Genomic DNA, 27,318 nt, shown 5'->3' with positions numbered 1-27,318 from the left:
TAGTTCAAGTGGCTGAGGAATGATATAGAGATTTATACAGTACCAGTGCCACCCACGACGATAATGGAAGAGAGACTAGTCTAGAGGAATTCGAAATCCCACAGGTAATGCCGGAAGAAGTAAAGAAAGCCTTGGGAGCTATGCAACGGGGGGAAGGCAGCTGGGGAGGATCAGGTAACAGCGGATTTGTTGAAGGATGGTGGGCAGATTGCTCTAGAGAAACTGGCCACCCTGTATACGCAATGCCTCATGACCTCGAGCGTACCGGAATCTTGGAAGAACGCTAACATAATCCTAATCCATAAGAAAGGGGACGCCAAAGACTTGAAAAATTATAGACCGATCAGCTTACTGTCCGTTGCCTACACAGTATTTACTAAGGTAATCGCAAATCGAATCAGGAACACCTTAGACTTCTGTCAAGCAAAGGACCAGGCAGGATTCCGTAAAGGCTACTCAACAATAGACCATATTCACACTATCAATCAGGTGATAGAGAAATGTGCAGAATATAACCAACCCTTATATATAGGTTTCATTGATTACGAGAAAGCGTTTGATTCTGTCAAAACCTCAGCAGTCATGGAGGCATTACAGAATCAGGGTGTAGACGAGCTGTATGTAAAAATACTGAAAGATATCTATAGCGGCTCCACAGCCACCATAGCCCTTCATAAAGAAAGCAACAAAATCCCAATAAAGAAAGTCGTCGGGCAGGGAGATACGATCTCTCCTATGCTATTCACAGCGTGCTTACAGGAGGTATTCAGAGACCTGGATTGGGAAGAATTGGGGATAAAAGTTAATGGAGAATACCTTAGTAACTTGTGATTCGCTGATGATATTGCCTTGCTTAGTAACTCAGGGGACCAATTGCAATGCATGCTCACTGACCTGGAGAGGCAAAGCAGAAGAGTGGGTCTAAAAATTAATCTGCAGAAAACTAAAGTAATGTTTAACAGTCTCGGAAGAGAACAGCAGTTTACGATAAGTAGCGAGGCACTGGAAGTGGTAAGGGAATACATCTACTTAGGGCAGGTAGTGACCACGGATCCGGATCATGAGACTGAAATAACCAGAAGAATAAGAATGGGCTGGGGTGCGTTTGGCAGGCATTCTCAAATCATGAACAGCAGGTTGCCACTATCCCTCAAAAGGAAAGTGTATAACAGCTGTGTGTTACCAGTACTCACATATGGGGCAGAAACCTGGAGGCTTACGAAAAGGGTTCTGCTGAAATTGAGGACGACGCAACGAGCTATGGAAAGAAGAATGATGGGTGTAACGTTAAGGGATAAGAAAAGAGCAGATTGGGTGAGAGAACAAACGCGAGTTAATGGCATCTTAGTTGAAATCAAGAAAAAGAAATGGGGGGAAGGGCATGGGCAGGACATGTAATGAGGAGGGAAGATAACCGATGGTCATTAAGGGTTACAGACTGGATTCCAAGGGAAGGGAAGCATAGCAGGGGGTGGCAGAAAGTTAGGTGGGCGAATGAGATTAAGAAGTTTGCAGGGACGACATGGCCACAATTAGTACATAACCGGGGTTGCTGGAGAAGTATGGGAGAGGCCTTTGCCCTGCAGTGGGCGTAACCAGGGTGATGATGATGAAAACTTTGAAATAAAGTGATGGCAAAAGTTTTGAGTAATTGACATTGTTGAACTGTTACATTACTGCATTTTGTCATTTTCAAACCACACTTTCTCCTTCTGCGTATCATGTTAATACTTTGCCACATAAATGTGACAACGGCATAATTGGCACTGATAGTTTGAAAGGCAGTTTGTTAGCATGGTTCAGTGCCATTGAAGTGGGTGGTTGAATAGAGATTTTTCTATGCTGCCAGTGGTGTCATGAATGAATGCTGAAATGTTTCTCGATATCATCTCAAATAAGCAAACCAGTGAAAAATGTAATTGCTGTTGCATTTACATGCCTTGATAGTAAGTAGGCAAATGAAAGATGTAGTTTGGTGGCACTGCACAGCAGTTCAGTATGTAGGGTTGAGCTTCTTTGAGTCTGTCGATGTCACCAAGAGGTCCACAGAACCCATGACAATAAGCAAAAAGTAACAAATATATGACTGTTTCTCTGATTAATTGTAGAATAGTTGACTGGCTAGAGAAGCAGGTCTCTCACCGAAACTTACTTTTCGCCTTGCCAAACATTGAAGCTCAGTTAAATATTTCATGCTGTAATAAACTTGTTCAGTTAGTCTTTCCTCTTCATTTGATACTACAAAGAGCATCAACTATGAAATTTAATGCGCATTTTATCTTCCTAAGAAGTGTTAGTGCATTATAGTGAAGTATGTACCTCTGAAGTGCATACTTCTGCAAGACTGTACTTGCTCAAATACCGTATTTGCATGATTCTACGGTGCCCCCGATTGTAACATGCAGTTATATTACCGGCCAAATACTCCCCAAAATAACTTGGTGCCAATTCTACTGTGCAAATTTCTAAATGCCAGATATGGGCAACATTTTCTCCTATAACAATTGAAATTTTTGAGCCAGGAAAATGTAATTAATACTTTGAAAGAATGCTCCATCAGTCTAAACTGATTTACTGCTTCTCTTAGTGTTCCGTTACATCATGCCACTTTTTCTCTATGTAGAAGAGCTGAATAATAATGAAGTATACAATGAAGAGATAGATCATGGGTTTGTTTGTCATGCACAACAGTTCAGTTTTATTAGCTTTTGTCTTTAGTTGCTTGCTAAAGCATAATAATAAGTATGCAGCATAAGTAATGCTTCATGCTGTTTTAAAGTGAAGGTTTCTTTGCCTCTTTCTTCGACTTTCCCACTACTGCTGCTGCTACTGCTGCTGCTGTCTGGCACACCGCATTTAGGGGTGGTTCAGAGCGTGTAGTATATACATGGAAGGAGCGGGATGGAGAAGAAAATAGCAAGAGAAACTCGTTTGAACTGCACCGTGTCGAATGTGCTAATGCCCTCTGGAGCTTCCTGGGCGTCGCCACACCTCTTGACATCTGTAATTATCTGTGAACCCCTGCAAGCACTTACCTTTCTATTAACATGCAAGTCCATAGACAAGCTAGATAGAATGGAAGAGAGGAGGGGGGAAGAGGAGGCAGTGAATGGGTAGAACCGACGCAGTCACGAAATGAGTGATTAACAGCCTTGCCACTCTTTGCTTGCAGTTCCCATACAAATAAAAGGGGGGTGGGGGGGATAGGGAAAAGGTGACATGAGAAGGCAAGGAAAGGCTACTACTATACACATGACAGCAGTTGCAGGGAAACTGGATAAATTTAAGTTTTAGGTATGGTATGGCGCATTTATCCTATTTCTGAAAAATAAAACCACGCAAGTATGTCTAGCGAACAGCTTACGCAGGGCGTGCAGAAACGTAGCCGCATTAATTATAGCACACCGCAGGGTCCATGTGACACAATGGAAGTGGTTGCATGACAAATCAACGCTTCTGTGCCAGCTGCGGGGGGCTTTGCAGCTATGGAATTGCTTGAGGTCATGTATTTGATCCCGACTGAGGCAGCTGCATTTTGACAGGTGCAAAATAAAAAACGCTCGTGCACATAGATTTGGGGACACGTTAAAGAACATCATGGTGCCAAAATTACTCCGGAGTCCACTGCTACGGCCTGCCTCATAATCAGATTGTGGTTTTGGCATGTACAGCCCCATAATCAATTCAAGTTTAATGCCTCTGCCACTATGCGATGTTCCATGTGAGGCATTGATGCTCAACACTCTCAGAGGTTATGAAGCATGGTGCACAACAACGCCTCAAGCAAACACCTCTCCCTTTGTGTTTTGTGTACTATGCGGAGAAACAGCAGCGATGCACGCAAGGTGCCATTTAACAGCAACTCACCACTCTCGTGTTGGAGAAAACATTGAATAAATTAAGCAATCAACATCAACATCACTGTTAATTATCGTGAATAAAAGCAAACAGCATAGAAAACTTCACTTACATCGATTCCCACAGTGCGTGGAATCTGCATAATTTTATAATGCAGCTTTCTGTTGCGTAAGTAACACAGCATCAGTTCATGTTATGATCACGTGATCATAACACACTTTTATATTGAGACATGAAAAATGTTAATTTTTGTGTTGTATATTTATAGCAGTCCCTGTACCTTTTGAATGGCTGCATTTCAGAAAAAAGAAATTCTTTACTGAACATAAAAATGATTTGTTTCCGAGTGCCCTACTCAAGTTTGAAAGGCCAATATTTGGAGATAAAAAAGTTGCTTGCTTTAATTCAACTTTTCTGACGCAGCTTTATGTTGCATACGTGACACAGCATCAAATCATGTTAAGATCATACGATCATAATGTTATGGTCATGTCATAGCAGTGCAAATATGATAGCAAAATTTCTTATAATTTATTTTATACGTAGTTAACTTATACAACACATTTGGTATGGCATCATAGTGTATGAATGCCCAGCAAAGTGTTGAATAATCTTGCCTGCAAAAATAGTTATGCCCCCTTGACCCATTGTTTAGGCCTAGGATGTGACACTGCTGCACTTTGTAGAGCTGCATTTTCATTTGGGACTAAGGTGTATGAACCTTGAAAGCTGTGAAAAACTTTCTCACAGCTTAGTCATCACACATGCATGTGTAGACTGTAACTTGAAAGTTCAAGCTAAGGTTAAGTTCCGAAGTAATGCAGCATTTTTTTTCCACTGCCCTGTGACAAACCTTTGTCCCTTGTAGCTTATATAAACTGAAAAGCACAAACTTGTTATTTGAGGTCAGCAGCTCAGGCAGCTCATAATTTACTGGCAGTCTTTTGCTTTATGATGTAAAGGTTGCAAAGTGCCACAGTGCCATTAAACTGTAACACATATTTATCTGTAACACATATATATTTAACACATATGAGGACGACACAACGAGCTATGGAAAGAAGAATGATAGGTGTAATGTTAAGGGATAAGAAAAGAGCAGATTGGGTGAGGGAACAAACGCGAGTCAATGACATCTTAGTTGAAATCAAGAAAAAGAAATGGGGGGGGGGGAGGCATGGGCAGGACATGTAATGAGGAGGGAAGATAACCGATGGTCATTAAGGGTTACAGACTGGATTCCAAGGGAAGGGAAGCATAGCAGGGGGTGGCAGAAAGTTAGGTGGGCGGATGAGATTAAGAAGTTTGCAGGGACGGCATGGCCACAATTAGTACATGACCGGGGTTGTTGGAGAAGTATGGGAGAGGCCTTTGCCCTGCAGTGGGCGTAACCAGGCTGATGATGATGATGACATATTTATCTATTTTAGCATGTTGCATATAATTACTGGCCTTATTATTTCCCAGCATATATGGTGACGTAGCATTTCCATCGCTCCAGCTCCATCCATATTGCCACTCAAAGCTTGACACAAACTGGTGATAGAAACTGGAGGCAATACGATTTGTACTGATATAGTATACTGCTTTGTGGCAAGTGATGAAGTACTTCTTCAGCCTTTGAGTTCCTGTGCTAAAGAAATAATATGCTGTAGTCATGTAAAAATGCAGCCTTGCAAGGAATGAAAAGAGGAGTTAAATTGATTACACTGCTGGTAAGTCGTGTACCATATGTCTATACCCATCAATCCTTACTCATGTGGCCAGGTAAGCTGCAATGCAGTCGAAGGAAAGTGTTGCAGCGACAGTCATGATGTGTGACTTGTTTGGTGAGGTGGTGGAGTCTTGTTACAAATGTAAAAATACATGGCCTTTGCTGATAAGGGAAGTGGAGTGACTAGACACTTTCTCTGGATCTCACCCTAACATATGCTTTCCATGAGCTGCTCAGGTCCTGCAGTTTTCTGTGCACTCAATATGTTGGGATATTTTTATTTTGCAGGATGTTCTTCATGTGGAGACACCTGGCGGTGGTGGCTATGGTCTTTCATCACCACAAACTGTAAAGTCTCCGTAACCTTTGCAGTGGTGACCGTAGAAATGAAGAATTATTTTCCTATGTTGATTTCAATGAGGGTTAGCACTTAGTAAGTAAATAATAAGCAACTTTTGTAATTTGAACGGGATAGATTACTGGTACTGGTGTTCAGTTACAAGCTGTGCAAGCATGGAATATGGCCTTGCGAGTTTGTGCCTTGTATTGCAGCATTTTTGTGCTCTGGTGGTTCGACGTATGAGCATTATCTGTAACCTCATGAGAACCGCACAGAACCTTAAATGTGCTGTGTAAGCTACATGAGTGTGCCTAATACATTCTATAAAAAAAGAGCTACAAATAAACAATACAGCTTTTTCTACTTGAAAAATTCTTCATGTGCATGGCTGGTTGGTGTTTGCTAGTCGACGATTCCAATTAAGATGTATACAAGTCAAAGGACATGCAAAAGCAAGACTTCAAAGTGTGCAAGAGGCTATGAGTGTCCACTTAAATGGCAAGCAGAGTCGGTGGTATTGGAATGGAATCTCACTTTTTAAGTCCATCTACTATATTACAATGAGCAAAGCTTTTATTCTGACAACTTTAAAATAAGATCTTGTGCTTACCACTGCTTTGTGCCCACTCAGATATTGCAACAAGATAGGTCCCCCCTCTAAACATTCAGTAGAATACTTGGCATCATTGTTTGCCCGACTTTCACAAAGTTTTAGTTGCCAATTTATATGCAGCCAATAAAGTCCACACCTCTGCAGAAGCACAATGCATATGATGTGCATATGATGCCAGTTTTTTTTTTTTCCCGCATGGACCAGACAAGCAAACTTGGCAAATGTGTTATTGAACTATATTCTGTACCAAAAAATGTGATCTGTGGTATTTGAGTGAAAACAAAGCAAGAGTAAGCATAAGATTTTTTTTCAAGCTAGCGTAAGAGCAATCAAGTCCATGTATACATATGTGTCATCTTTCTGTCTTGCTATAGAATCAGTTACAATCTTCAAGAAGTCGTACATGATTATGGTAACAATGATCATTGTGACGACTAGCAAAAAGTAAAAGCATGCGTGGCAATGCCTTACTTGTAGAAAGCATTGTCCTGATTCTAAAAACGGAACGTGAGAGAAAATGGTAGATGTGAAATAAAACAAGAAACAAAAGCAATAAAGCATGACCTCGTAAGCCTGCATTAGCAGTTAATGGGCCCGTCACCATTCGACATAGTGAATTTTGATTATACACTGGAAATTGTTGTGCCCTCTAGGGAGCATTCTACCGCTAGGTTTTTTCAAATTGGTTCATTATTAGCAGAGGTAAAAATATTTGAACTGTCGCTATAACCCACGATTTCAGGAGGCAAGTTTCACTGCGTACCAACATTAACACTCTCGCCAGTTGCCCCGTCTAGCCTACGCAAGCAAAATTCATTCCCTACGTTCTCCAATGCCGGAGCCGGAGAGTAACGTCACATAGGTCGTGGTCCTCGCCTTATTATTATTATTTTTTTAAAGTGAAGCTTTCTTTGCCTCTTCCTTCGGCTTTTCTACTGCTGCTGCTGCTGCTGTCTTGTACGACGCGTCATGGGTATTGACCCTTTTCGCGGTGGTACCATGGGCGCTGCCATGTTTGATCACGTGGTGACGTGTCCATTGCTTGCCTCAACTGCCTCCATGTTTACAATAGTTGTGTATGACGGTGGTGCAGCTTAGTATACCTCTGTTTCAGGAGATACCGCAGACGGTGATTGGGTGAACGACACGAAGCTTTGGCTACAGCTTCAGAGAACATGCAAAAGCGCTTCTGGAGCTGATTAAGCAATGTCCAAATGGCACGATCAGCATATATGGTGCTTGTTCTAAAAGCGGAGCTAAATATGTATTCCAAGCTATCCAAATTTTCGCTTATGGATTGAATCAAGATTAGTGTGCTTTGCTCTTCGTTCTTTTTTTTTTTTTTTTTACAAATATCTTGAAGCAGCGGCTTATCGCATTTCTGACTTAGTAAATTTTCTTGGTGCAGTCGCTATCTGACTTTCTGCCTAATCGCTCGCGGTTGTGCTCAGTTCCGGCAGATTTGTTCTTTATGCGTGTAAAGCTTGAAACACAGCTTTTTTGTACATTGCAATACCTTGTAGCAAATGCATATTATCGCTAGTTACTCGCTTACTCTTGTGGACCGTCACGAATCATTCAGCTTCGACTATTCGTGCGTTATCGGTGTAGTCCGTCATTTATTATGCGTGTACAGTGCGCATATATTCAAGTGTGCACCCATTCATTTATTGACACGTTGGGGATAAAGTGGGCACAAGATTCTGTGCAATTTGGGGTAGATGTATACGTGTGTAGATACTGTATGCGAAACTTACTATGACAGGAAGCGGCGCTACTCCCTTTGCCATTGTTTACCGAGCGGTACTCACTCTTGCTGTTCTCACTCTTACCGAGAACACCGAGTTTACCAAGCGGTACTCACTCTTACAGTTCCTGTCATAGTACGTTGCTGCAGGGCTGAAGCACTTTCTTTGAAGGTTAGTGATTCAACTGTGGCAGATGAGCAAATTTCTGTATCCTTGAGGAAAGCCGTACATCTCGAAGTGCCAGTAAAATGTACAGACAGTTGCAGCAGCGGTCTGCGAACTTAGCCACACAGATTCATTCCATTCCTTAATATGCCAGTCACTATTTTTGCAGACAAGTACTGCACACATCTTCAGTCCGCATGATTCAATCCAGCATGATTGGAGCACAGTGCGTTAGCTAAAACTCAGTTGCGTTTCCAACATCTGATCGTACAGCAGCAAAGCGGAAGCGGTGATGGTTTCGTATTCGTGCGCTGTCACTGAGGACACGTGCGGTGAGTAAAGTACCTTGATAATTTGAAAGTACCACCACTCTTTGAATTTTGCCACCTCCTCGTTTCCTTCGTGCCTCCTCACCTCCTTCTAAGGTTCATTAGGGTGTATTAAGGTGTATTAGAGTGCATGAACAAGGATTAAGGTGAATTAGAGTTAATGAAGGAATATTAAGACCAGTTAAGGTGGATTGAGGGGATTAAGGTGTGTTAGGGTGTATAAAAGGCAATTAAGGTGCATGAACAAGGATTAAGGCGTGTTAAGGAGGATTAGGGTTGATTAAGCAGGATTAAGACCGATTAGGATGGATTAGGGTTGATGGAGGTAGATTAAGGTCAATTACAGTAGGCTTTACAATGCTTTTGCATTCGCGTCTCTTAGGCGATACCTAAGGACACCTTGGATTTTTGGAATTTGCTTGGAACTGCACTTCCATGCATGCATGAGTGGACAACGATTATTATTTGGTTTTCTCACGGATACAGACAATCTGCAGGGGGTTCATATGATCGCGCACGTTTGCTGTTGATATCGACATTTAGGTGGAGGCCAGGAATCTTTGCTTTAATAGCGAATGTTTTAAAACCACCCGTCTGCAGTTTTGTTCTGTGGGGAAACTTTTTCCAGTGATTTAACATGAGCCGGAATCGTTGCCTCAATGCGCTTTGATTACGAAGGTTGAGCAATCAATCACAATTGGGGTCATGATGTAGTAATGCAGAGAATATTCTGCAGGCAATAATGTTTAGCACTGCAACGTATTTCACCCTAATCCATCATAATTCTCCATAATGCACCTTAAGTCTCCTTCATCCACCCTAATCCACCTTCACCGACCTTAATACTTCTTGATATATCCACTAATCAATCATTAATTAACTTTGCTATTCAGTAATCATCTCTTAACATGGCTGGACATGCTTTCGTTCGCTTCCAGCCTACCTTGGGTCACGCGATATCTTCTATACCTCACAACGCAACCGTGAAAGAGAGATCTAAGGCTTTCGCTTAATAAGCCACATGCAGAGGGTTGTGCCACAAGCAATACTACATCAGACGCATAAAGTAAAGCATCTCATCATGTGGCAGAAAAATTGTCTGGAGTATAAAACTCGCCTCAAAGCTCCTTTTACATCAGTGTACCCCGTTCATACGGCTTTGAGAAATACCCAACCTCCCCATAAACGTTGCCTTCAGCATTATCGATGCTGCTATCAGCATTTCTCGAAATTTTCAGCACCACTGGGGCGCGCAACTGGCCCAAAATAACGCGCCTCCTAGAATGATGAGGCCCGTCCGCGGAAGCCCAGGAGAAAAAGCGTGCCGTGCGCAGCGCACGCAGCCGGCGGGAGAGGTGAAGCGAGGAGGAAAGCGCCGCAGGGAGGAGAGGGTCGCTACTTTCAAATTATCAAGGGGTTTTAGCGGATGGATATATGGATGTTATGAGCGTCCCCCTTGGAACGGTGCGATGCGAACCTAGGTTAAAAAAGAAATAAAGAAAACAAACCAATATGAACTCCCACAGCCAAATTTTCTGATCACCTATGCGAACTTTGCGTTTGTACGCTTCCGTTTTCTGTCGTTTCCCTATTTTTATTCCACCAATCTTGCAATCGCCTAGCGGCGCGCCGCTGAAAGTGCCATCTCGTTTCTTAAGAACAAACTGTTCCGCGAAAAGGGTCAATAGTTCAAAGAATAGTTCATGGAAGGAGCGTGGCAGAGAGGAAAGGCGACGCGATAAACTTGTTTAGACCTTTCCATCGCGTCGTATATGCACAATGTGCTCTGGAGCTACTTGGGTGTCGTCACATTAGCCTCGTGACAGCTGTAATTATCCGTGACCCCTCGCAAAACCATTGCAGAAACTGCAGCGCTTTTACCCTTCTGCTAACGCTCAGGACCTGAGGAGAGGTAGATATAATGGTAGAGAGGGGCAGGGAGAAGAGGCAGAGAAAGGGTACAACCGGCGCAGTCGCGAAACGAGTGAATAACAGCCTTGCCAGTCGTTCGCACTTCCAATACAGGGGGGGGGGGGGGAAGGGCGCGACAGGGAAAAGGCGATGTCAGAAGGCAAGGAAACGCCGTTTCGGGCAACTGAAGGTACTGCACTGCACGTTTCTGCTCTATTCTGAAAAATAAACACCATGCAAATTTATTAAGCGCACAACTGACGCAGGGCGTGCAGACGCAAAGCCACATTAAATTGCCGTAGGGTCTAGGTGACAATACGGAAACGGGCGCACGTTAAATCAACACTTCTGTACCCGCCGCGGTAGCTTTGCGGCATTGCTCCACGTCGCGCTTTAAATCCCGGCCGCGGCATCCACATTTCGACGGGAGCGAAATACAAAAACGCTTGTTGACTTAGATTTAACCAGGGTGTCAAAATTAATTCGGATCGAGTCCGCCAATACAGCGTGCCCCATAATTCAATGTGGTTCTGGCACGTACAGCCCCATAATTCTGCCAACACTTCGTCCATAATGCGATGTGCCGTGCGAGGCAATGAAAATGCTCAACACACTCGTAGGTTATGAGCAATGGTGCACAAGAACGCCTCAAGCGAACAAGTCTCCCTGTGTGTTCTGTGTACTACGCAGACAAAAAAAAAAAAAGACAGCAGTGGTACACGCTAGGTAACGTTCACACGGTTTTTCTGAATAAAACAAAATTGTAATTGTAGTTAATGAAAGTGGAAAGTGTAAGGATTGGAAGGCATCGACAGCGACCTCACCCTGCTAAGTAAAGCGCCATCGACATGATCAACACAGCACCGACGACAATAACACGGCGGTTAGCCCGCCAACCAAAAGTTCCTTTACTATCAATCATGTAATCTTTCGCTGCGAATAAACAGCCATTCGTTGATCATCACAGAATGTGAATAAAAGTTTAGAATTTCGAAAGAGTTGTTAATGCAAATACCAGTGCACGTCCATGAGTCCTGAAAACGAACGCAACCATAGCTGTCGATGCACTGGCTGATCTCTGGTAATGAAAAATGTTAGCCCTTAACATCGATGGAAAAACAGCTCACTTGTGGCGGACACTCGCTCTGCAGATAGTCGAAGGCGTCCTGGGATTTTCTGATGTAGCATCTACCACATAAGGACGGAAAGGGAGAGTTGCAGGAGCCTTCCCATGAGGTGCTTCCAGGTGCCTTCTTCCGAGTGCATCGAGGACGCCAGCTTCTCCAGCCCTGCCTCTTCATAAAGTTTGGCGGCAGCCACCTTGACCTTCGTAGGCCTGATGTTGGTGATTCGGACTTTGTCAGCGATGGCAGCCTCAACTTCCCAATTGTAACAGTACAGGTAGCAGTAGCGGCAAAAACGAAGCCGCCCTCCTTATACGCTTGGGGCAGCTTGAGGTGCGCTGCACGTAACAAAGGGATGACAGAATCCTGCATGGCGGGACGCACGAACTTGCCCTGTATATAGGCAATAGGCAGTCACCCTCTTGCACGCATCGTCTGTCTTCAGCACCGTCTCGTGTAGCTGTGCTCGGGCTGAGAAGCTCGACCTGGTCAAGCTGCTCGAGTTGTTTGAGTTGTGGCAAATGGGGACTATTCCGATAAAGGCACAACGGCTTTCGTACACGCTCAAGGCGCTGCGGCGAATGTGAAAACCAATATTGTGCTGGTGGTGACAGTGTCGACCCCACGCTAAACACCGGGCTTGGTATCAAGGCACCCAACGCAGTTCGACAAACGCGTCTGCTGTGACGAGCCACGACCGCGCTGGAACGCAGGCAATGTGCTCGCGTACCAGCGCAAATGTGCATAGACGAGCGTCACGGCCATGAAGAGACGCGTTCTTTCGCGCGCAATACGCTTGAGACACGCAGAGTGAACAAGCACCCAGGAGACGCAGGGAAGCGACCATTGCATCGTGGCTACGACGGTGCAGGCGAAGCTGGGTTAATGCCAATCAAGCAGACCCGTATAACGGACCATGGCACACCTTCATAGCAGACATCCCCTACACGCGAGAGATCTAGGACCGCCAATGGTGGGCGAAACAGCTATAGAACGCGGTAGATAAACACTCGAAGATTATAGCGCTGACGGACCGAAATCCGGCAGTCGACCCCCACCTTCTCCACACGCTAGAAGAGGCCTTACAAAAAGATGGAAACGGCGGAAGCGTAACCGGAAACTAAACGCATACAGTCGCCCTCACGGCGGAGGCGGAGTGATACGCAAACACCCTCACACGGCAGAACTGGCGCCAAACCTGCAATGGACTCCAGGGCAAACTAGGAGTAGCCAAGACCTGGCACCTGCTCTGGCACGTCCTGGACCTGACGCAGAGCAAGACCGTTAGCAGACAGACGATCCAAAGAATCTTACACGCACAGCCGGACACAGAAGACGACATACTAGACGAACTGAAGAACAAGTACATAGGCCAACCGCCGCCGACATCTGCTCCGGCTCCCTACGGAGGGCAACCAAACGAGGTGCTAGACAGACCGACAGCGGAGTGGGAAGTCGAGAGGGCACTGCACACCCTCACGTGAAGCACGACACCCGGAAATCACAAACAAGATGCTGAGAAATAAATCTAGGCGACAAGTCGATCGAGGCACTCGGGAATCTATTTAACCACCACAGCAGGTACGCGGCACGCTTGTGGGCGAATGGAAACGCGGAGATAACGCTCATTTCTGAACCCGGCAAGCCACCCAGCATGACAAACAGACCCATATCCCTGACGTCGTGCCTGGGCAAGCTTCTCGAGCACGTCATGCACGACCGTCTCCGCAAACACCTGAAGATGTCGGGCCTGCTACCGGACACGATAGGCTTCAGGGCACACTTCTCGACTCTAGACGCACTACTTCAAATTAAGGCAGCAGTTCTGGAACGCGCAATTTCCAACACACCGAAAGCGACCGTCGCCCTAGGCCTCAAGGGAACTTTCAACGACGTACGTACAGCATTCGGCAAACTTGGAAAACCTAATCACCACGAACTGCGGTGGTAAAACGTACAACTACGTCAAAGCTTTCATGATAGACAGGACGGCCACCATAGTCGTCGGCATCATCAGGTCTGACGTCCTGTCGATGCCCAGCAAGGGCGCGCCACAGGGCATGGTGTTGACCCCTACCCTATTTAACATAGCCATGATGAAACTTCCAGTAAGGCTCAGTAACGTAGAGGTAATTCAACACACAATATGCGTGGACGATATCACGATTTGGACCACCGGAGAATCGCTGGGTCACCAGCAGAACGCCCTCCAGAGGGCCGCGAATGTCGTCCCCGAGTACGCATCAAACTGCGGCATGCAGTGCTCCTCGGAGAAATCCGCGCACCTGGTGCTGCGCACGCGCAAACCGCGTACCCCGCCACCGACGATTAAGCTACACCTAGACGGAGCGGAAATCTCGTCGGTAAATACCCTAAGGATGCTGGGAAAACGCCGGGGGAGGCCATGCCATTGAACATTTACACAACGCGGTCACAGTCTCAAGGAGGCTGTTGTGATCGGCCGTTCGCCCCGCGACACCCTTCGGTCACGGCTCGCACGATTGTGGGGAACGGGCCGACGGCCTCGTCCAAATGGTTCTCGACACGGATTTATGACCAGCGCAGGAGTACCTCGTTCAGGAGAGGTTTGAGCAATTAGCATGGTACGGCAATCACTTGTCAGGCGCACAAATTGGCCCGTCCGAGCGGGAGACGCGGTCAGTGCAATGATACGGCAGTCACCTGTCAGAATACGATCGGAGTCAGCGTACGTTCCCCTCCTTTCCCTGTTTGTGCCCAGGATGTGCGTGCGTTTCCGACCAAGGTCCCCTTTTAGGGACAGGGCAACCTACCTCCGGATTGGTGGGACCTGATATCATCGGTCCCCTGACACCGGAATGGTGGGACCATGATGCCACCGGATTGGGGGAAGTGACTGAACAATGATCACGCAAGGCATAAAAGGAGTAACTCACGGCGGGAGTGATAGGCGACTACAACATCATCAACTTTTCTGTTTGACTTTGCCTTTTCTTGTACATATCTAAATATAAGCGTGTTTGTAAAACGTCCTGAATATCGGACCCAGCCTCACGTTCACTTACCCCTCCACGAGGAAATAGGATCCTACGTCTTCGAACCCTCAGTCGCAACAAGGCAGACATGATGGCGCTGGTACAGACCCTGGTGATCAGCCGCGCGGCCTACTCGGCGCCATGCCTTCCCCCGACGAGACGAGACTACGACAGACTCGAAGTGCTCCTACGACGAGTATACAAGCAAGCTTTGCGGGTCCCATCGAGTAAAGCCTCCACTTAGCAGGCCGACGAGCAAACTCATGGCACTGGACGTGTGCTGCACCGCCCTGTAGATAGTGGAAGCACACCTCGTCACTCAGCGGCAGAAGCTGGCGCTCACCCCTGCAGACAGAGCCATCCTGACAAGCCTATGATACTCCCCATGCGGCCAGGGACACGAAACGACACTCGCGCTGCCAACACACACCCACGAACGTATACCGTTACGTTCGACCTGCGGGGGCTGGCGAACATAACAGCGACAGTCCCCAATCGAACGGCGCCGGGATGTCTACTGCGGCGACTCGCTTTGTAAGGACGACAATACGACAGTCCCCAACCGAACGGCGCCGGGATGTCTACACGCATTCGGCGGACCAAGTATTGTTAGTGACTTCGCCGTCACCATCACGATTTGTTTGAAGCGGTGGAACTCCTGGAAGAAGGTGTTTTGCGGCGCTGTCTCACGGGTCTTAAAAGTCGTCAGTCAATGGACAGACGCGGCTGCCACTGTCTGCGGGGTCAACTCTGGGACCAAGAGGCGCCTGCTCAGGTCAAGACCCGTATCTGCGAAAACCCTCTCACTTTGTTGTGGTCAGTGAAGTCTGTGCAGAAGTGAGTGTGTAAACCCTTCCCCTCAAAGGCGAATTGGTCGACGGTTGAACGGCTGTTTTCCCTCATCGAGGGATCTAGGGAGGACAGAGTGTTTATAAGCAGCCGTGGCGCGGCTGCTAAGTGTGCATTCTCTTTCAGTCATGCTAGACTGATGAACTGTAACATTCTCCATGTAGTTACTGTAAATAAATCCCATATTCCTTGTTCTCGATGTGAACAAGTCTCTCCCTTCAACAACGTCCTCAGCGTGGATGAGTTGGACGACGGCATGGGCCAGCTACCATCTATTTCATGCCCGACCCCAACCATTACAATACGCATGGCCCTGATACCACGCAACATGCACCCCGGACTGTTCGGGCCGTACACCAAAGAGCCCTTTTTCAGGCAGGAGTGCAGGCCCTTCAGCAGCGGTACGAGCTCGACTAATAAGCATTGTACGCGGACGCCTCCCCTTACCCGCCCAGAAACGCCGCAGCGGTCAGCGTGGTCGACTCGAACCTCAGGGAGCGATCGGCCCTGACCGTGCGCACCAGACACGTTCTCGAAGCGGAGATAGCCATCGCCCTGGCCATAGTCTGCGCCGCGAATTGAACACGTAACGGTAATCTCCGACTCCCAAACTCCCACTCACGGTAGACGTGATCTGGGCTCCGGGACGCGAGTCCCTCAGCGGTAACAAGCGCGCACACGCCCACATGGTTTGTGCTTGTCAGCTCAATTCAGCTCTTTCCCCCAACACTAACCCGACCCGAGAGGAGTAGGAGGCGACGCTGCTCGGTTGCTCGGGCGTTCAGTCCCAAAATGCCTTGGCCCGGAGGGCTAAGCTAGCGGCTCGTACCAATGGGGTCCCGGAATGGGGACTCCACCGATTGCGGAGCCCCTTAAGGGCTCCACCTCTCTTATTGTTTTCAATAAAGGCTTTGAAGCAAGCGGTCCAAGCGCACACTATCCGGACAGCGACTTTACAATTGCTAGCAAATACAGCGGCGCGTGGCACTTCCAGAAGCACCGGACGTTTGTGCGCATGCGCGAGTAAGAGTGGGTGCGAGAGAGAAAATGGGGGCTTTTGCTCCCTGAATAAATGACTCTGCCTAGGCACGGAGGAGAAGCTTCTTATCGCGTGTTCTATGCATTTGTCGCTTGGCGTGCCGGCATCGCGAAGTGGGGTCGAGGTTATTTACGCTAGGGCGCTGGCTGCTGGCGCGGTGAAATAGGTGAAGCAACGTGCACTGACGCCCCATTTGGCTACCCCTGTGTCGGAGAGACTGTTTCGCTGCTGCAGCGCTCGTGCTATGTCATTTGTGCCGGATCCTATCTTTGTCGCGCCTTATGTATACGGCGATAGGGACTGTAGTAGAAGCCGGGCCACATATATTGAAAATATTGAAAATCTGGAAGCAACCGCGGTCGAACGCGAGTGGCTGAAAGGCCGCCGGTGATACTCGACGCCCCTGCAACCGCTATGAGAATACGTCGCGCTACCCTAACGCCTTTTACGCCAACCTAACCAAACGTGGCCGAGACGCAAAGACAATAATCCTGACGGCGCAACCGCTGTGAGAATACGCCTTCTACGCTAACCTAACCTGACGTAACCTAACGTTAACCTAACGTAACGTGTCCGATACGCAAAGGCAATAATCAACACAGCGTGACATCAGGCAATGTCATTCAGTCGCGGTTGCTAAGGTGCTGTGTGTTTATTTCACTAAAAGGGGAGCACTCAAAAATGCTTCTGAAAAGTCTAGGACAGCAACATACGAAAAGCCTGCCAAGAGCGAAGATAGTGCACCAGGAGGGCAGGCCCGGCCTCTACTACGGCCCCTACTGCTCCCTCGGGAAAACCAGTGATGGTTTTTTTGAACGGAAAGTGCCGTAAGGAGCGAGAAAGGTTTAATCCGGCATGAATGACTCGACACCAGCGCCGCAGGCGCGAGAAAGTCTGTCCCACGTACCTTCAGACACAGCGATCACCAAATGGGGCGTCCATGCCCACTGCTTCACCGCGCCAGCAGACAGCGTCGGAGCGCAAACAAACTCGACCCCACTCCGCAATGCCGGCACGCCTAGGGGACAAACGCATACAACTCGCGCTAGGAAACCTACTCCGTATATAGTGCTTAGGCAGAGTCATATATTCAAGTAGCAAAAGTCTCCCTCAATTTTCTCTCTCGCGCTCGCTCTTACTCGCGCATGCGCACAAATGTTCGGTGCCTCCGGAAGTGCCTCGCCCCGCTGTACTTACTAGCAATTGTAAAGTCGCATCCGGGCACCTCAATTCGAGGTACTCGACCGGGACTCACTCCCGCTACAATACAGTGCGATACTTTTCGTACAACACTGCAGACTCGGTAGACGCGCGTGCTTACTCCCCGTCGCATGACACGCCCACGAGAGAGAACGCCGTGGCTTGGCGCCAGCGCCAGAGGAACACGTGCCCGAACCTTGGTAAACTACACCTCATGTTCTGGTTTGTAGCGCGAAGTGACACAGACGCAGACTAGAAGACCGGACCTTTCAAGACACAAACGCGAAACCACACGCGAAATAATTGAGTACACCAGTAGAGACTTGTGTCAGCCAAGCATCAGTATTGTTACGCGAAGGACGAGTCAGTAAAACGAGCAACTATTGACAAGTTATATTTACAACAGCGGTTGCAGCGCTGACCGGTTAGATGTTGTTGTTGGTGTCCTGAGTGGCCGTGGCACATACCGACAGTGGGGGATTGGCCAAAAATCGGGTGGTTCACTTAGGTGCATAAAATAATAATAATAACAAGTGAGTTAACAATTTGAGTGTTGGAGTTTAAAAGTAAACGTTTTGTGTTTGGAGAAAAAAGGAAATAATCAGATGAAAACCGGGTATAAAATAATAATAATAATAATAATAATAATAATAATAATAATAATAGATAAGAAATAAAAGAAAGCTATGGTTCGGAGGGAGAACGATCAGTCTAACATGGAAATCGATTGGTTTCAATGAGGTAATTTTGGATTGCCAAGCAAACATTTCTGTGGCTGAACCCAGTAATGGAGGCTCCAAAAGATAGGATCACAGGCACTGATAAAGTTAGACCAATAGAGCGAAGCGGGATTTCGAGTATGCGTTTTCTCATATATATATATATATATATATATATATATAGAAAAACGTCTGCAAGACAACAAGAAATGGTCTATTGTCTCCGCTTCGCCACAGAATGAGCACAATGGTGAGGGGACCAGACCAGATCTGTGGAGGTAGAAGTTCAATGCAGGTATACGGCAGCGCAGCCTCGTGATAGATACTTCAATTTTCCGTGTTCGGCAAAAATCTCTGTGCCAAGAGTGTAGGAGATGTCCGTAATCCACAGAATTGGTAATTGCGGAGCCTGATACTGTCTGTATAATGACACTCCTGCGAAATCTAGCAGCAGTAACATAAGCAGTCAAAGGGCAGCAAGGGACAATCGGGCCACTTATCGATGCCTTGGCTAGAGAGCCTCCAATTTCATTTATGATTAGTCCTTTATGACCAGGCACCCAAATCAAACGCACGCTTCTCAAGTACCCAGGTACCAATGAATGAAATGTCCTCATCACGCGAGAATCACTCGAAGCAGTAAGGGATGAGCACAATGATAACGAATCAGTGACTATCACGGCTGGCGTAATTGATGGTCCTAATTTGCTTAATGCCAACACCACGGCCATGAATTCGGCTAAAAAGATCGGTATGAAATCTGGCAGCTGAAGAGAAAATGTCTAATCAAGAATCGGAGAAAATATTTCTACACCTGACTTTTCTTCACATTGTGAAGCATCTGTCGCAATTACAATGTTTGTTTGAAGGTTTTTCAGATGATCTTGTAATATACCGTCTAGAATACGGTGTGGAAGTAATTTTGCATTATTAGGGAAAATGTCATCGAATTGAATATCTGTTGCAACAGCTCTGTCGGGAATAGGAAGTACATCGCATATGCGCACGCCCAAAGAATCAGGTAATTTTTGCACGAATATAATTTGCGGAGTATGTAGTCGCGGCCAGATGACACCGAAAAACAATGCAGGTTGTGAATTAAAGATTGTTTGGGGATGACGCAGCTGTGATTCACAAATCCTTAAGAACGTCTGCACCTTCAAAAGCCTGAACCTGCACGAAAGAGGAGGAACACGGGATTCTAGATAAAGAATAGAATTTGCAACAAATTTAGGAAGACCTAAACGCAGACGTAATGCTTCTCTTTCTAAGAGGATTAGAGGATGGGACATGTAGGCTGGAGCTCCAGAGAAGAGCACGCAACCAAATTCTAATACAGGGCGAACGTACCTACGATATATCATTAGGAGTGTATCTCTTCTCAATCCTATTCGACGACTGCTCAGCCTACGCAATATGCCAATTGCACGGGTACCTTTTCCAGTCACATGATCTATGTGTGAGCGCCAATTGAGAGAGGCGTTATAAATAATTCCGAGGTATTTAACAGATTTAACCTGTGGTATGTCTTGAAGGTGGTAAGACAATGAAATGTGCACTATGTCACGTATCGGAAAAACGAGAACAGCACATTTGCTGGCATTGAGTGTAAAGTGACTAACATCTAACCACCTCTCCAGAGCATAAAGGTAAGTTTGCAGTCGTTGGTATAGCGTGTGGATGTCGTTTGCAGATACAAAAAACGCAATATCGTCTGCATAAACATTAGTAGTTATTTCTTGATGACAAGGTAGTGTGCTCATAAGAATATTAAAAAGCACCGGGGAAAGGACTGAGCCTTGCGGTACGCCTCTCGTTTGTTTGTGCTTAGAAGAAGAAACGCCGCTTTCGTAGCAATAGAATTCTCTTTCACCTAAGAATGACTGAATCCACGCTACTATATACCTAGGAACACCACAGGAAGTTCACCGATTGATCAATACAGTGTGCTCCACAGTGTCGTATGCTTTAGCGATATCGAGCGTCACTAAGGCAGCGTATTGCTTATGACATCGAACGAGTTGTATTCGGCTTTCTAAGTCGACGTGGGCATGCCAGATGGAGCAGCCGGCCCTGAAACCAATCTGACAGGGACTAAGAATGGAATTATCATTAATAAATTTCATAATACGGCGGTATAGAAGCCTCTCAATGAATTTTGCTACGTTTGATGTAAGCGCAATGGGCCTAATGTTCTCCAATACATACCTTCCTTCTTGTTTCTTAAGCATTAATATTACTTTGGCGAGCTTCCATTGCAACGGAATCCAAGCATATTTATTTGAATAATTCACCAGGTCTAAAAGAACGTTAGGTGATTCCTGTAACAATATTTTTAACATTGCATTTGTGACACCATCAGGGCCAGGGGCTGAATTCGGTGAACATAGTGCAGTCTCATTTAGTTCAGCTAAGGAAATGGGAGTAAAGCCATCCCAAGGATCTAATGTAGACTGAATAGCCGGAAGCCTGGCCGTAAATCGATTTTCTAACTCTTCGGAAATCTCTTCTAGGGAGGCGCTCAGTTCCTGCGGGGTCAAAACAATTGAGTCTCATATTAACGGTGTTGGTAGCACCTTCCTAGCACGAAGGAATGCAAATAAAGCACGCTTATTTTTGAATTAGATAGATAATCGTAATGCCTAATATCGTATTCCTCTTTGGCTCGATTAACAGTGCGCCAAAATACACCAGCGTGAAACTGATAATTTTTCCAATTTTTCGGGCACTGATTATGCAGAAGCATTTTCCAAGCGGCCTTTCTTCTTCTATAGTCCCGCGTACACTCATTATTCCACCAAAGACAAGCGGTGCCTTTAGCCGAAGGGATGACAAATTCAGCTTGCTTCCGGGAATCCTCTAGAATTGAGCAAATGGTTGAAGCGATTTCCTTATCATTGGCATTGGCAAGTTTCGAACCGGCAGAACGCAAGAAAGTCTTAAATTTCGTATGGTCCACAAATGTGCATGCCTGGTATTCTAAAGATGTTATTGGACAATTTCAAATGATACAGGAAGATGATCACTGTTGGTTGCTGAGTCAAACGCTACCCACGACAAAACCTTGATGCCTGCGCTACAAAATGTTAAATCTAACACTGAAGGAAAGGAACCTCTAGCAAACATTACTTGTTCTGTGTTCTGACATGAAAGGTGACTATCAATAGTCCACTCCCATAGTCGCTTACCACACAAATCTGTTTTTAGCCCCCACGACACGTGATGCGAATTAAAATTCCCTACAAACAAAATTTCTTTTCTACAAGCAGCCACAGCCCTATCAAGTTGACGTGTACTTTGCACATCGGTGGGGAAAGAAGCATTTATAATTGAAAATGGATGGTATCCTGGGAGACATAAATCTATGGCCAAAATTTCGCAGTCGCAGTCCATGATTTGAAAAGAAATTTTTGCCTTGTGACAAATTTTACTGGAACCAAGTATCATTAATCCTCCACCTCGCGAGTCTCGATCTAATCGGAAAGACCGAAAACCTTTCAAATGAAAATTTTTCTCTGGTGAAAGCCACGTTTCTTGAAGAAGTAAGATATCTGGATTGAATTGAATAGATAGGCAAGATAAATCTGTTAAAGTTGAAAATATAGAACGACAGCTCCACTGCAGCACTTTCAACTGTCCAATGGTGTTGAACGCACAGCAGCGGCAACTGACACCTTTAGAATACTTTCTGTAAGCACAGGAGATGGTCGACTCTTTATTGATTTTGGTTTCATAGTTTTTGAAATCGGGGACCCCACACGTTTGGGAGCTCGAGTGTCAAGTTCCATATCTGTGACACTAACAGTGTTTGAACAAGAGGGCTCATCCTCGCCTGGTTGGACTAGCAAAGTAGTGTCTGTAGAATGTTCTGCAACTGTGGAAGGCGTCTCTACCTCGTTGCTAGGCATTCGAGGTGTGGCGTTAGATACTGGGGACTGCATTGGTGTCTTGGTGGTCTGCTTTATTTGCATCATGTGACTCGAAATGATTTGCGCTAAGCAATCAGAGAGACTGGATATCAATTTATCCATAGCTTTAGCCATTGCTCTTTCCACAGCAGAGTCAATTGCTTCTGAGAGATTAAGATCCATGCTTGGAGTGTTGCACGCTATAACACCAAAGTATCCGAAGGCCCTGTCTTTGATAACTGAAATTGCATCTCTTCGGGAGCAGCGACGGCGGTCGATTAATTCAAGAATTTGTATTTCTTGAGCGTGAGCTGAGCAGTTCGAATAGTCTGCTGGGTGTTCTCCCACACAGAGGCAGCACTTTTGAGATTGAGTAGAGCATTAACTTGAAGAATGACCATCCCCACAGGTGCGGCAACGCAAGCTAGACTTACATCCTCCTGCGCTGTGCCCAAATCTCCAACAATTCTGACACTGGATTCGACGTGACGCAAGCGGCTCTACACGGAACACAAGAGGCCACACCTTTATTTCAGATGGACATGATGTGCCCACAAACGTTGCAATTACAGATTCTGTCGGAACCCTCTCGTTATTTGCCAGTCGATTGCAACGGTAGATAGCAATGACGCCTGCTGCGGATAGCTTGTCCAGGGTTTCAGTAGGACTTAATCGGGAGTCTACGCCCCGTACAAGACCCTTGGTGCACGCAAGGTGAGGCGGAATAAAAGCACTCACCGGGGTGGTAGCGAATGAAGTGCATTTCAAGGATGCACAGCGCGAGCCCAGTTCGTTCTTCCTCCTCTTTTCTCGAGTGATGGCGCCCACGCGCCTCATTCAAACAATCAAATATCACACGCGTGAAGCAATATCACTGCCACAAAGCGAATGTTAATATATTCTCAACCCGTGTGTCAATCTCACGTAGTGCCCTTACTCGTTTGGTTTTTATGGCTTCCCTACCGTCTGATATGTTTAACTGATAGTCTTCATACCTTGTCATGTTCGTTTGCTACGGTATTTGCAATCACTTATATATTTGTTAACAATTTCAATAAGGACTTCGTTGAGAGTTCGCGCTCGTCCTGTATTCTAGTCTGCGTCTGGGTCACTTCGCGCCACAAACCAGCAATGTGTTACCGTACCTATTCGCCCAACTACATGTCCACCCTTTTGCATTATATTTCCTATACACAGGGCTCTTTTCAGAGTGAATGCTTTAACCTTTCTAGTGAAGCCAACGTTGCTTATTTTATTGCATTAACTGGTTGCAAAGGCAGAAAAGTGGCATGGTCCAGTAGAATAGGCAGATGCCTTCCTGATGTTCAAGCTGTGTTTGGAATCATGAAGCCTTCAACAGGACACTCCCGAAGGATGACCGGTATACTGAACTCGGAACTCTGGCGACAAGTGCGTTTCTTCAGGGACAAGCTACTAGTCTTGTGCGGTATGGCCCCGTCTGTGGAAGGCCAACGAAGATGTTTTCGGGAAGAAATTAGGATTGCGGAGCAAACCACGGAATTCCTATGGGCCCATATTCGTATCTCGCTACCGAAGAAAGCCAACACGGGACCAAAGAAAAGTGTTGGTGTCCGGCAATCAACAATTCCCAGAAAATATCGAGAACACTATGTGCAAGGGACCTTAGTTTGCCTGTTAACCTGCTTAGTCACCTCCGGAAAAGGTTAGCTTGTCTAGATCCATTTCACAATGGGTCAGTGAAGACTCGACCAAGATGTGTGACTGAGTGTGTTGACGTGATCGCAAAGACAGTACCTCAAAAACGTAAGTCAGAAAACTTACCCAGTGTGTCGCGTTTTTTCGTCGAGCATCAGCGAAGGTTGGTTACTGGGGACAAAGAAGTTTTCTTTGTTGTTCCTGAGGAATTTTACGCCCAAAGAGCTCAAAACGCTTTCGAAAAAGACCAACGTAAAAAAAAAAGTTAAGAAAACCGCGGTTATGTTGCTTGAGCAATTTGGTCTTGAGAACCTGGCGTCTGGAATAAAACAATCTAAGGGACTACACTTTGACGTGTTCTTTAATGCTAAGACACATAGGCCAGAAGTTCCTTTTAGAGCCATTATTTCTGAAAAAAAAAAACGTGACAGCACATTGTGTCTACTTTTTGCATAATGTACTATCTTCAGTTTGCCTTGAAGACCCCTTCCTGATAAGACATTCCGAAGAAATTGTGGTCTTCCTAACCGAAAATAATCCAGGTAAATACTCGGCAATCAGTGTAGATGTAGAAGACCTTTTTAATTCGCTTCCGCAAACGGAACAAATGTGTAGTGTCAAAGAAGCGGCGACGCTCTACAATGATGAGTTCCGGTTTACTCAGGGCTGTGGGATGCCTTTGGAATTTTTTTAGAGCTTTTGTTTTACCTTGAGAATACCTTTGTAAAATGGGGTAGTTCTATGTATGTACAGGAATCGGGAGTTTGGATTGGCTCAAAGGTTGCACCGGTTTGTGATTTGTATCTAGGTCGTGTCAATAGAAAGCTACAAAACAATCTAAAGGAATACGTAGATGATTACCTGGTGTTTCGTTCATGCAATAACTACACCAAGAAAGCTACAGATGTCTTAAAAATTCTTAGGGAATGTGGTGGGGGTCTTGGTTTCAACAACAAATTACAGTTTTTAGATCTGTGCTTAACTTTCCAACAACATGTCTGTTGGTAATATTCGCCAAGGGCAAAAAAACCACTGCTTGAATTTTCTTCTTGCCATTAGAAACTTGTAAAACAGGGTATAGCGTACTCCGCTTTTAGGTCTGCCATCGCTAAGTCATGTCCACACAGTATAAAACAAAAGTTTTCACAACATAAGGATAGGCTCGAAAAGGCTGGTTATCCGGCTCATTTGTTATCACTAACCTGTGAAAATCTTTCGAAATGGCTAAACAGTGCTGCTAAAAAAAACAAGAAATACAAAAATGAAAAAAAAAAGTTTGCTGTTGTGCCCTATGTACATAGGTTTTCACACGGTTTATGAGAGGACTACAGAACGGCTTTAAAATAGGTAGGCGAATAGACTATAACCTATTTGTTATCACACATTCTACAGTAATAGCCAGAGCTCAGAACGGCTTTTATATTTGGCTTTCCTGGATATTAGTGGGGCATACAACGGCGTAAACATATAAATCTTGTGGAAAATTCTTAGAGGAGGTGTGGGGGAAGACAGTATTACGCTAGTGAAGGAAATATACAGGAATAATAAAGTACATACAGCATGGGAAGGACTAGCTATAGCAGCGCGACAGCTGACAATGAGAAATTTATAGCTTGCGCCGAGGTTTTTTGTTATCAACTCTGCTTTTTATGATGCGTATTTTAGACATGGAAAGGGAACGAGTAGGTTAGGTTATTATTTTTGTATGAACAAGACGGTGTGATCGAGGTTCAGGTCTTCCAGGTTTGATGTATGCTGATGACAGTTTTGTCTACGCATAGCCGGTAAGAGGAGGTGCTCACTCTAGGATTTTGGTTCAGTGGAAATGTCCCATGGTGTTTAATGGCGCCTGTCGTCAGGCGGTCATAGTACAGGGACAATACAGACAGTCACGACAGTACGTTGCTTGTATTCGCGTGGCGCACACCAGAGCCCGAACTCACAAAAATATCTGTCCGTAAGAGCAGACACCGGCCAGTGGTAACGTCGGACGTATTAGTGAAGGCGCCCGGCCTATGGGAGGCAGCTTTTACAAACGAGAATGTTTGTGAATTAGACCCCCTGTAGTTTTAATGCGTAAGTATTCTAGGCGAATAAGCCGGGCAATCTGTCCGTCCGTCTGTCTGTATCACGTAACACGATGCGCTCGATAAAGAAAAACAGAATAAATTCGAAAGAAAAAATTCAAAGCAAAAACGTTGGCGGTGGTGAGTTTCGAACCTACGACCCCACGCTCGGAAGCTGAGTGTCTTACCCCACTTTGAGTGTCTGAGTGTCTAAATATCCACTTTTTTTTCTTGCATTGTATTTATTACGACTGTAATACGTACTTGCGTAAAGTATTTACATAGTGGTCAAAACAGTGATAGCGGCGTTTACAAGCACAAAACAGGCACCTCGCAATACAATTACAGTAAAACCTCGATAATTCTAACTCGGTTAATTCGAAAAATTTGAGCAGTCCCGCCATTTCCAATGCAAATTCTACCGGATGATTTGAATAGCCTGCGCGGCTTTATCCGGATAATTCGTAGTTTCCGGCCGGCAGCAACATGCGACTCTTAGGTTTGGGTGCTACATACAGTCGTCGACCGATTTTTCGGACTACGCGGGGACCGAAAAATAGCCCGAAAAAATAAAATTTATTAGGTTTAGAGCGGCTTAAAGAATGGAACCCTGATAGTGCATTATGAAGTCCGGAATATCCATCAAGTCCAAATTTTTGGAGTCAAGTGCCCGCTTCAGCTTCGGTTATCGATTCCGTGAACGTCGTCCGCAGCTTTGTTGAATGCAGCGGTGGTGATCTTTTATATGCTCCGTGTTGTGAGCCAGCTGCAGAACATGACACTTGGGCAAACTACCGCGCCAAGCAATCCCGCATCAGTGATTACTTCAAGTAATCGTTCTCGGACATGGAAAACAAGTTCTTGCTTGTTTTCTTTTTTTATTCATCTCGGCTATTCCGAAAATCCGCTTATTTCGAAAAGTTTTTGCGGTCCGACGGCCTTCGAATTATTGAGGTTTCACTTTATTACAGTAAACAGTTCTCTAAAAGGGAGGCAAAAGGATACACTGCATCAACAATGGATGCCAGTCTGGTTGGATGTCTC

At 45.7% G+C, this 27,318-nt stretch overlaps 1 protein-coding gene and 1 long non-coding RNA gene across 3 annotated transcripts in view; one reads left to right on the top strand and one right to left on the bottom strand.

Annotated features, from left to right (window-relative positions):
* The window catches only part of LOC142557428 (5-oxoprolinase), a 166,823-nt gene extending 160,536 nt beyond the window's left edge, over positions 1-6,287 (top strand). For both annotated transcript variants that reach the window (XM_075669281.1, XM_075669271.1), the window contains one exon: positions 5,861-6,287. In XM_075669281.1, the coding sequence (XP_075525396.1) occupies positions 5,861-5,935 (75 nt within the window). In that variant the 3' untranslated portion in view covers positions 5,936-6,287. The remainder of the gene's footprint in view (positions 1-5,860) is intronic.
* Positions 1-27,318, bottom strand: part of LOC142557455 (uncharacterized) — a 128,718-nt gene that overhangs the window by 17,498 nt on the left and 83,902 nt on the right. The window lies entirely within an intron of this gene.

This window comes from Dermacentor variabilis, chromosome 1 (assembly GCF_050947875.1).
Source record: "Dermacentor variabilis isolate Ectoservices chromosome 1, ASM5094787v1, whole genome shotgun sequence".
Taxonomy (NCBI): domain Eukaryota; kingdom Metazoa; phylum Arthropoda; class Arachnida; order Ixodida; family Ixodidae; genus Dermacentor; species Dermacentor variabilis.
The sequence above is the reverse complement of the archived record's forward strand: the minus strand, read 5'-3'. Positions and strand labels throughout refer to the sequence as shown.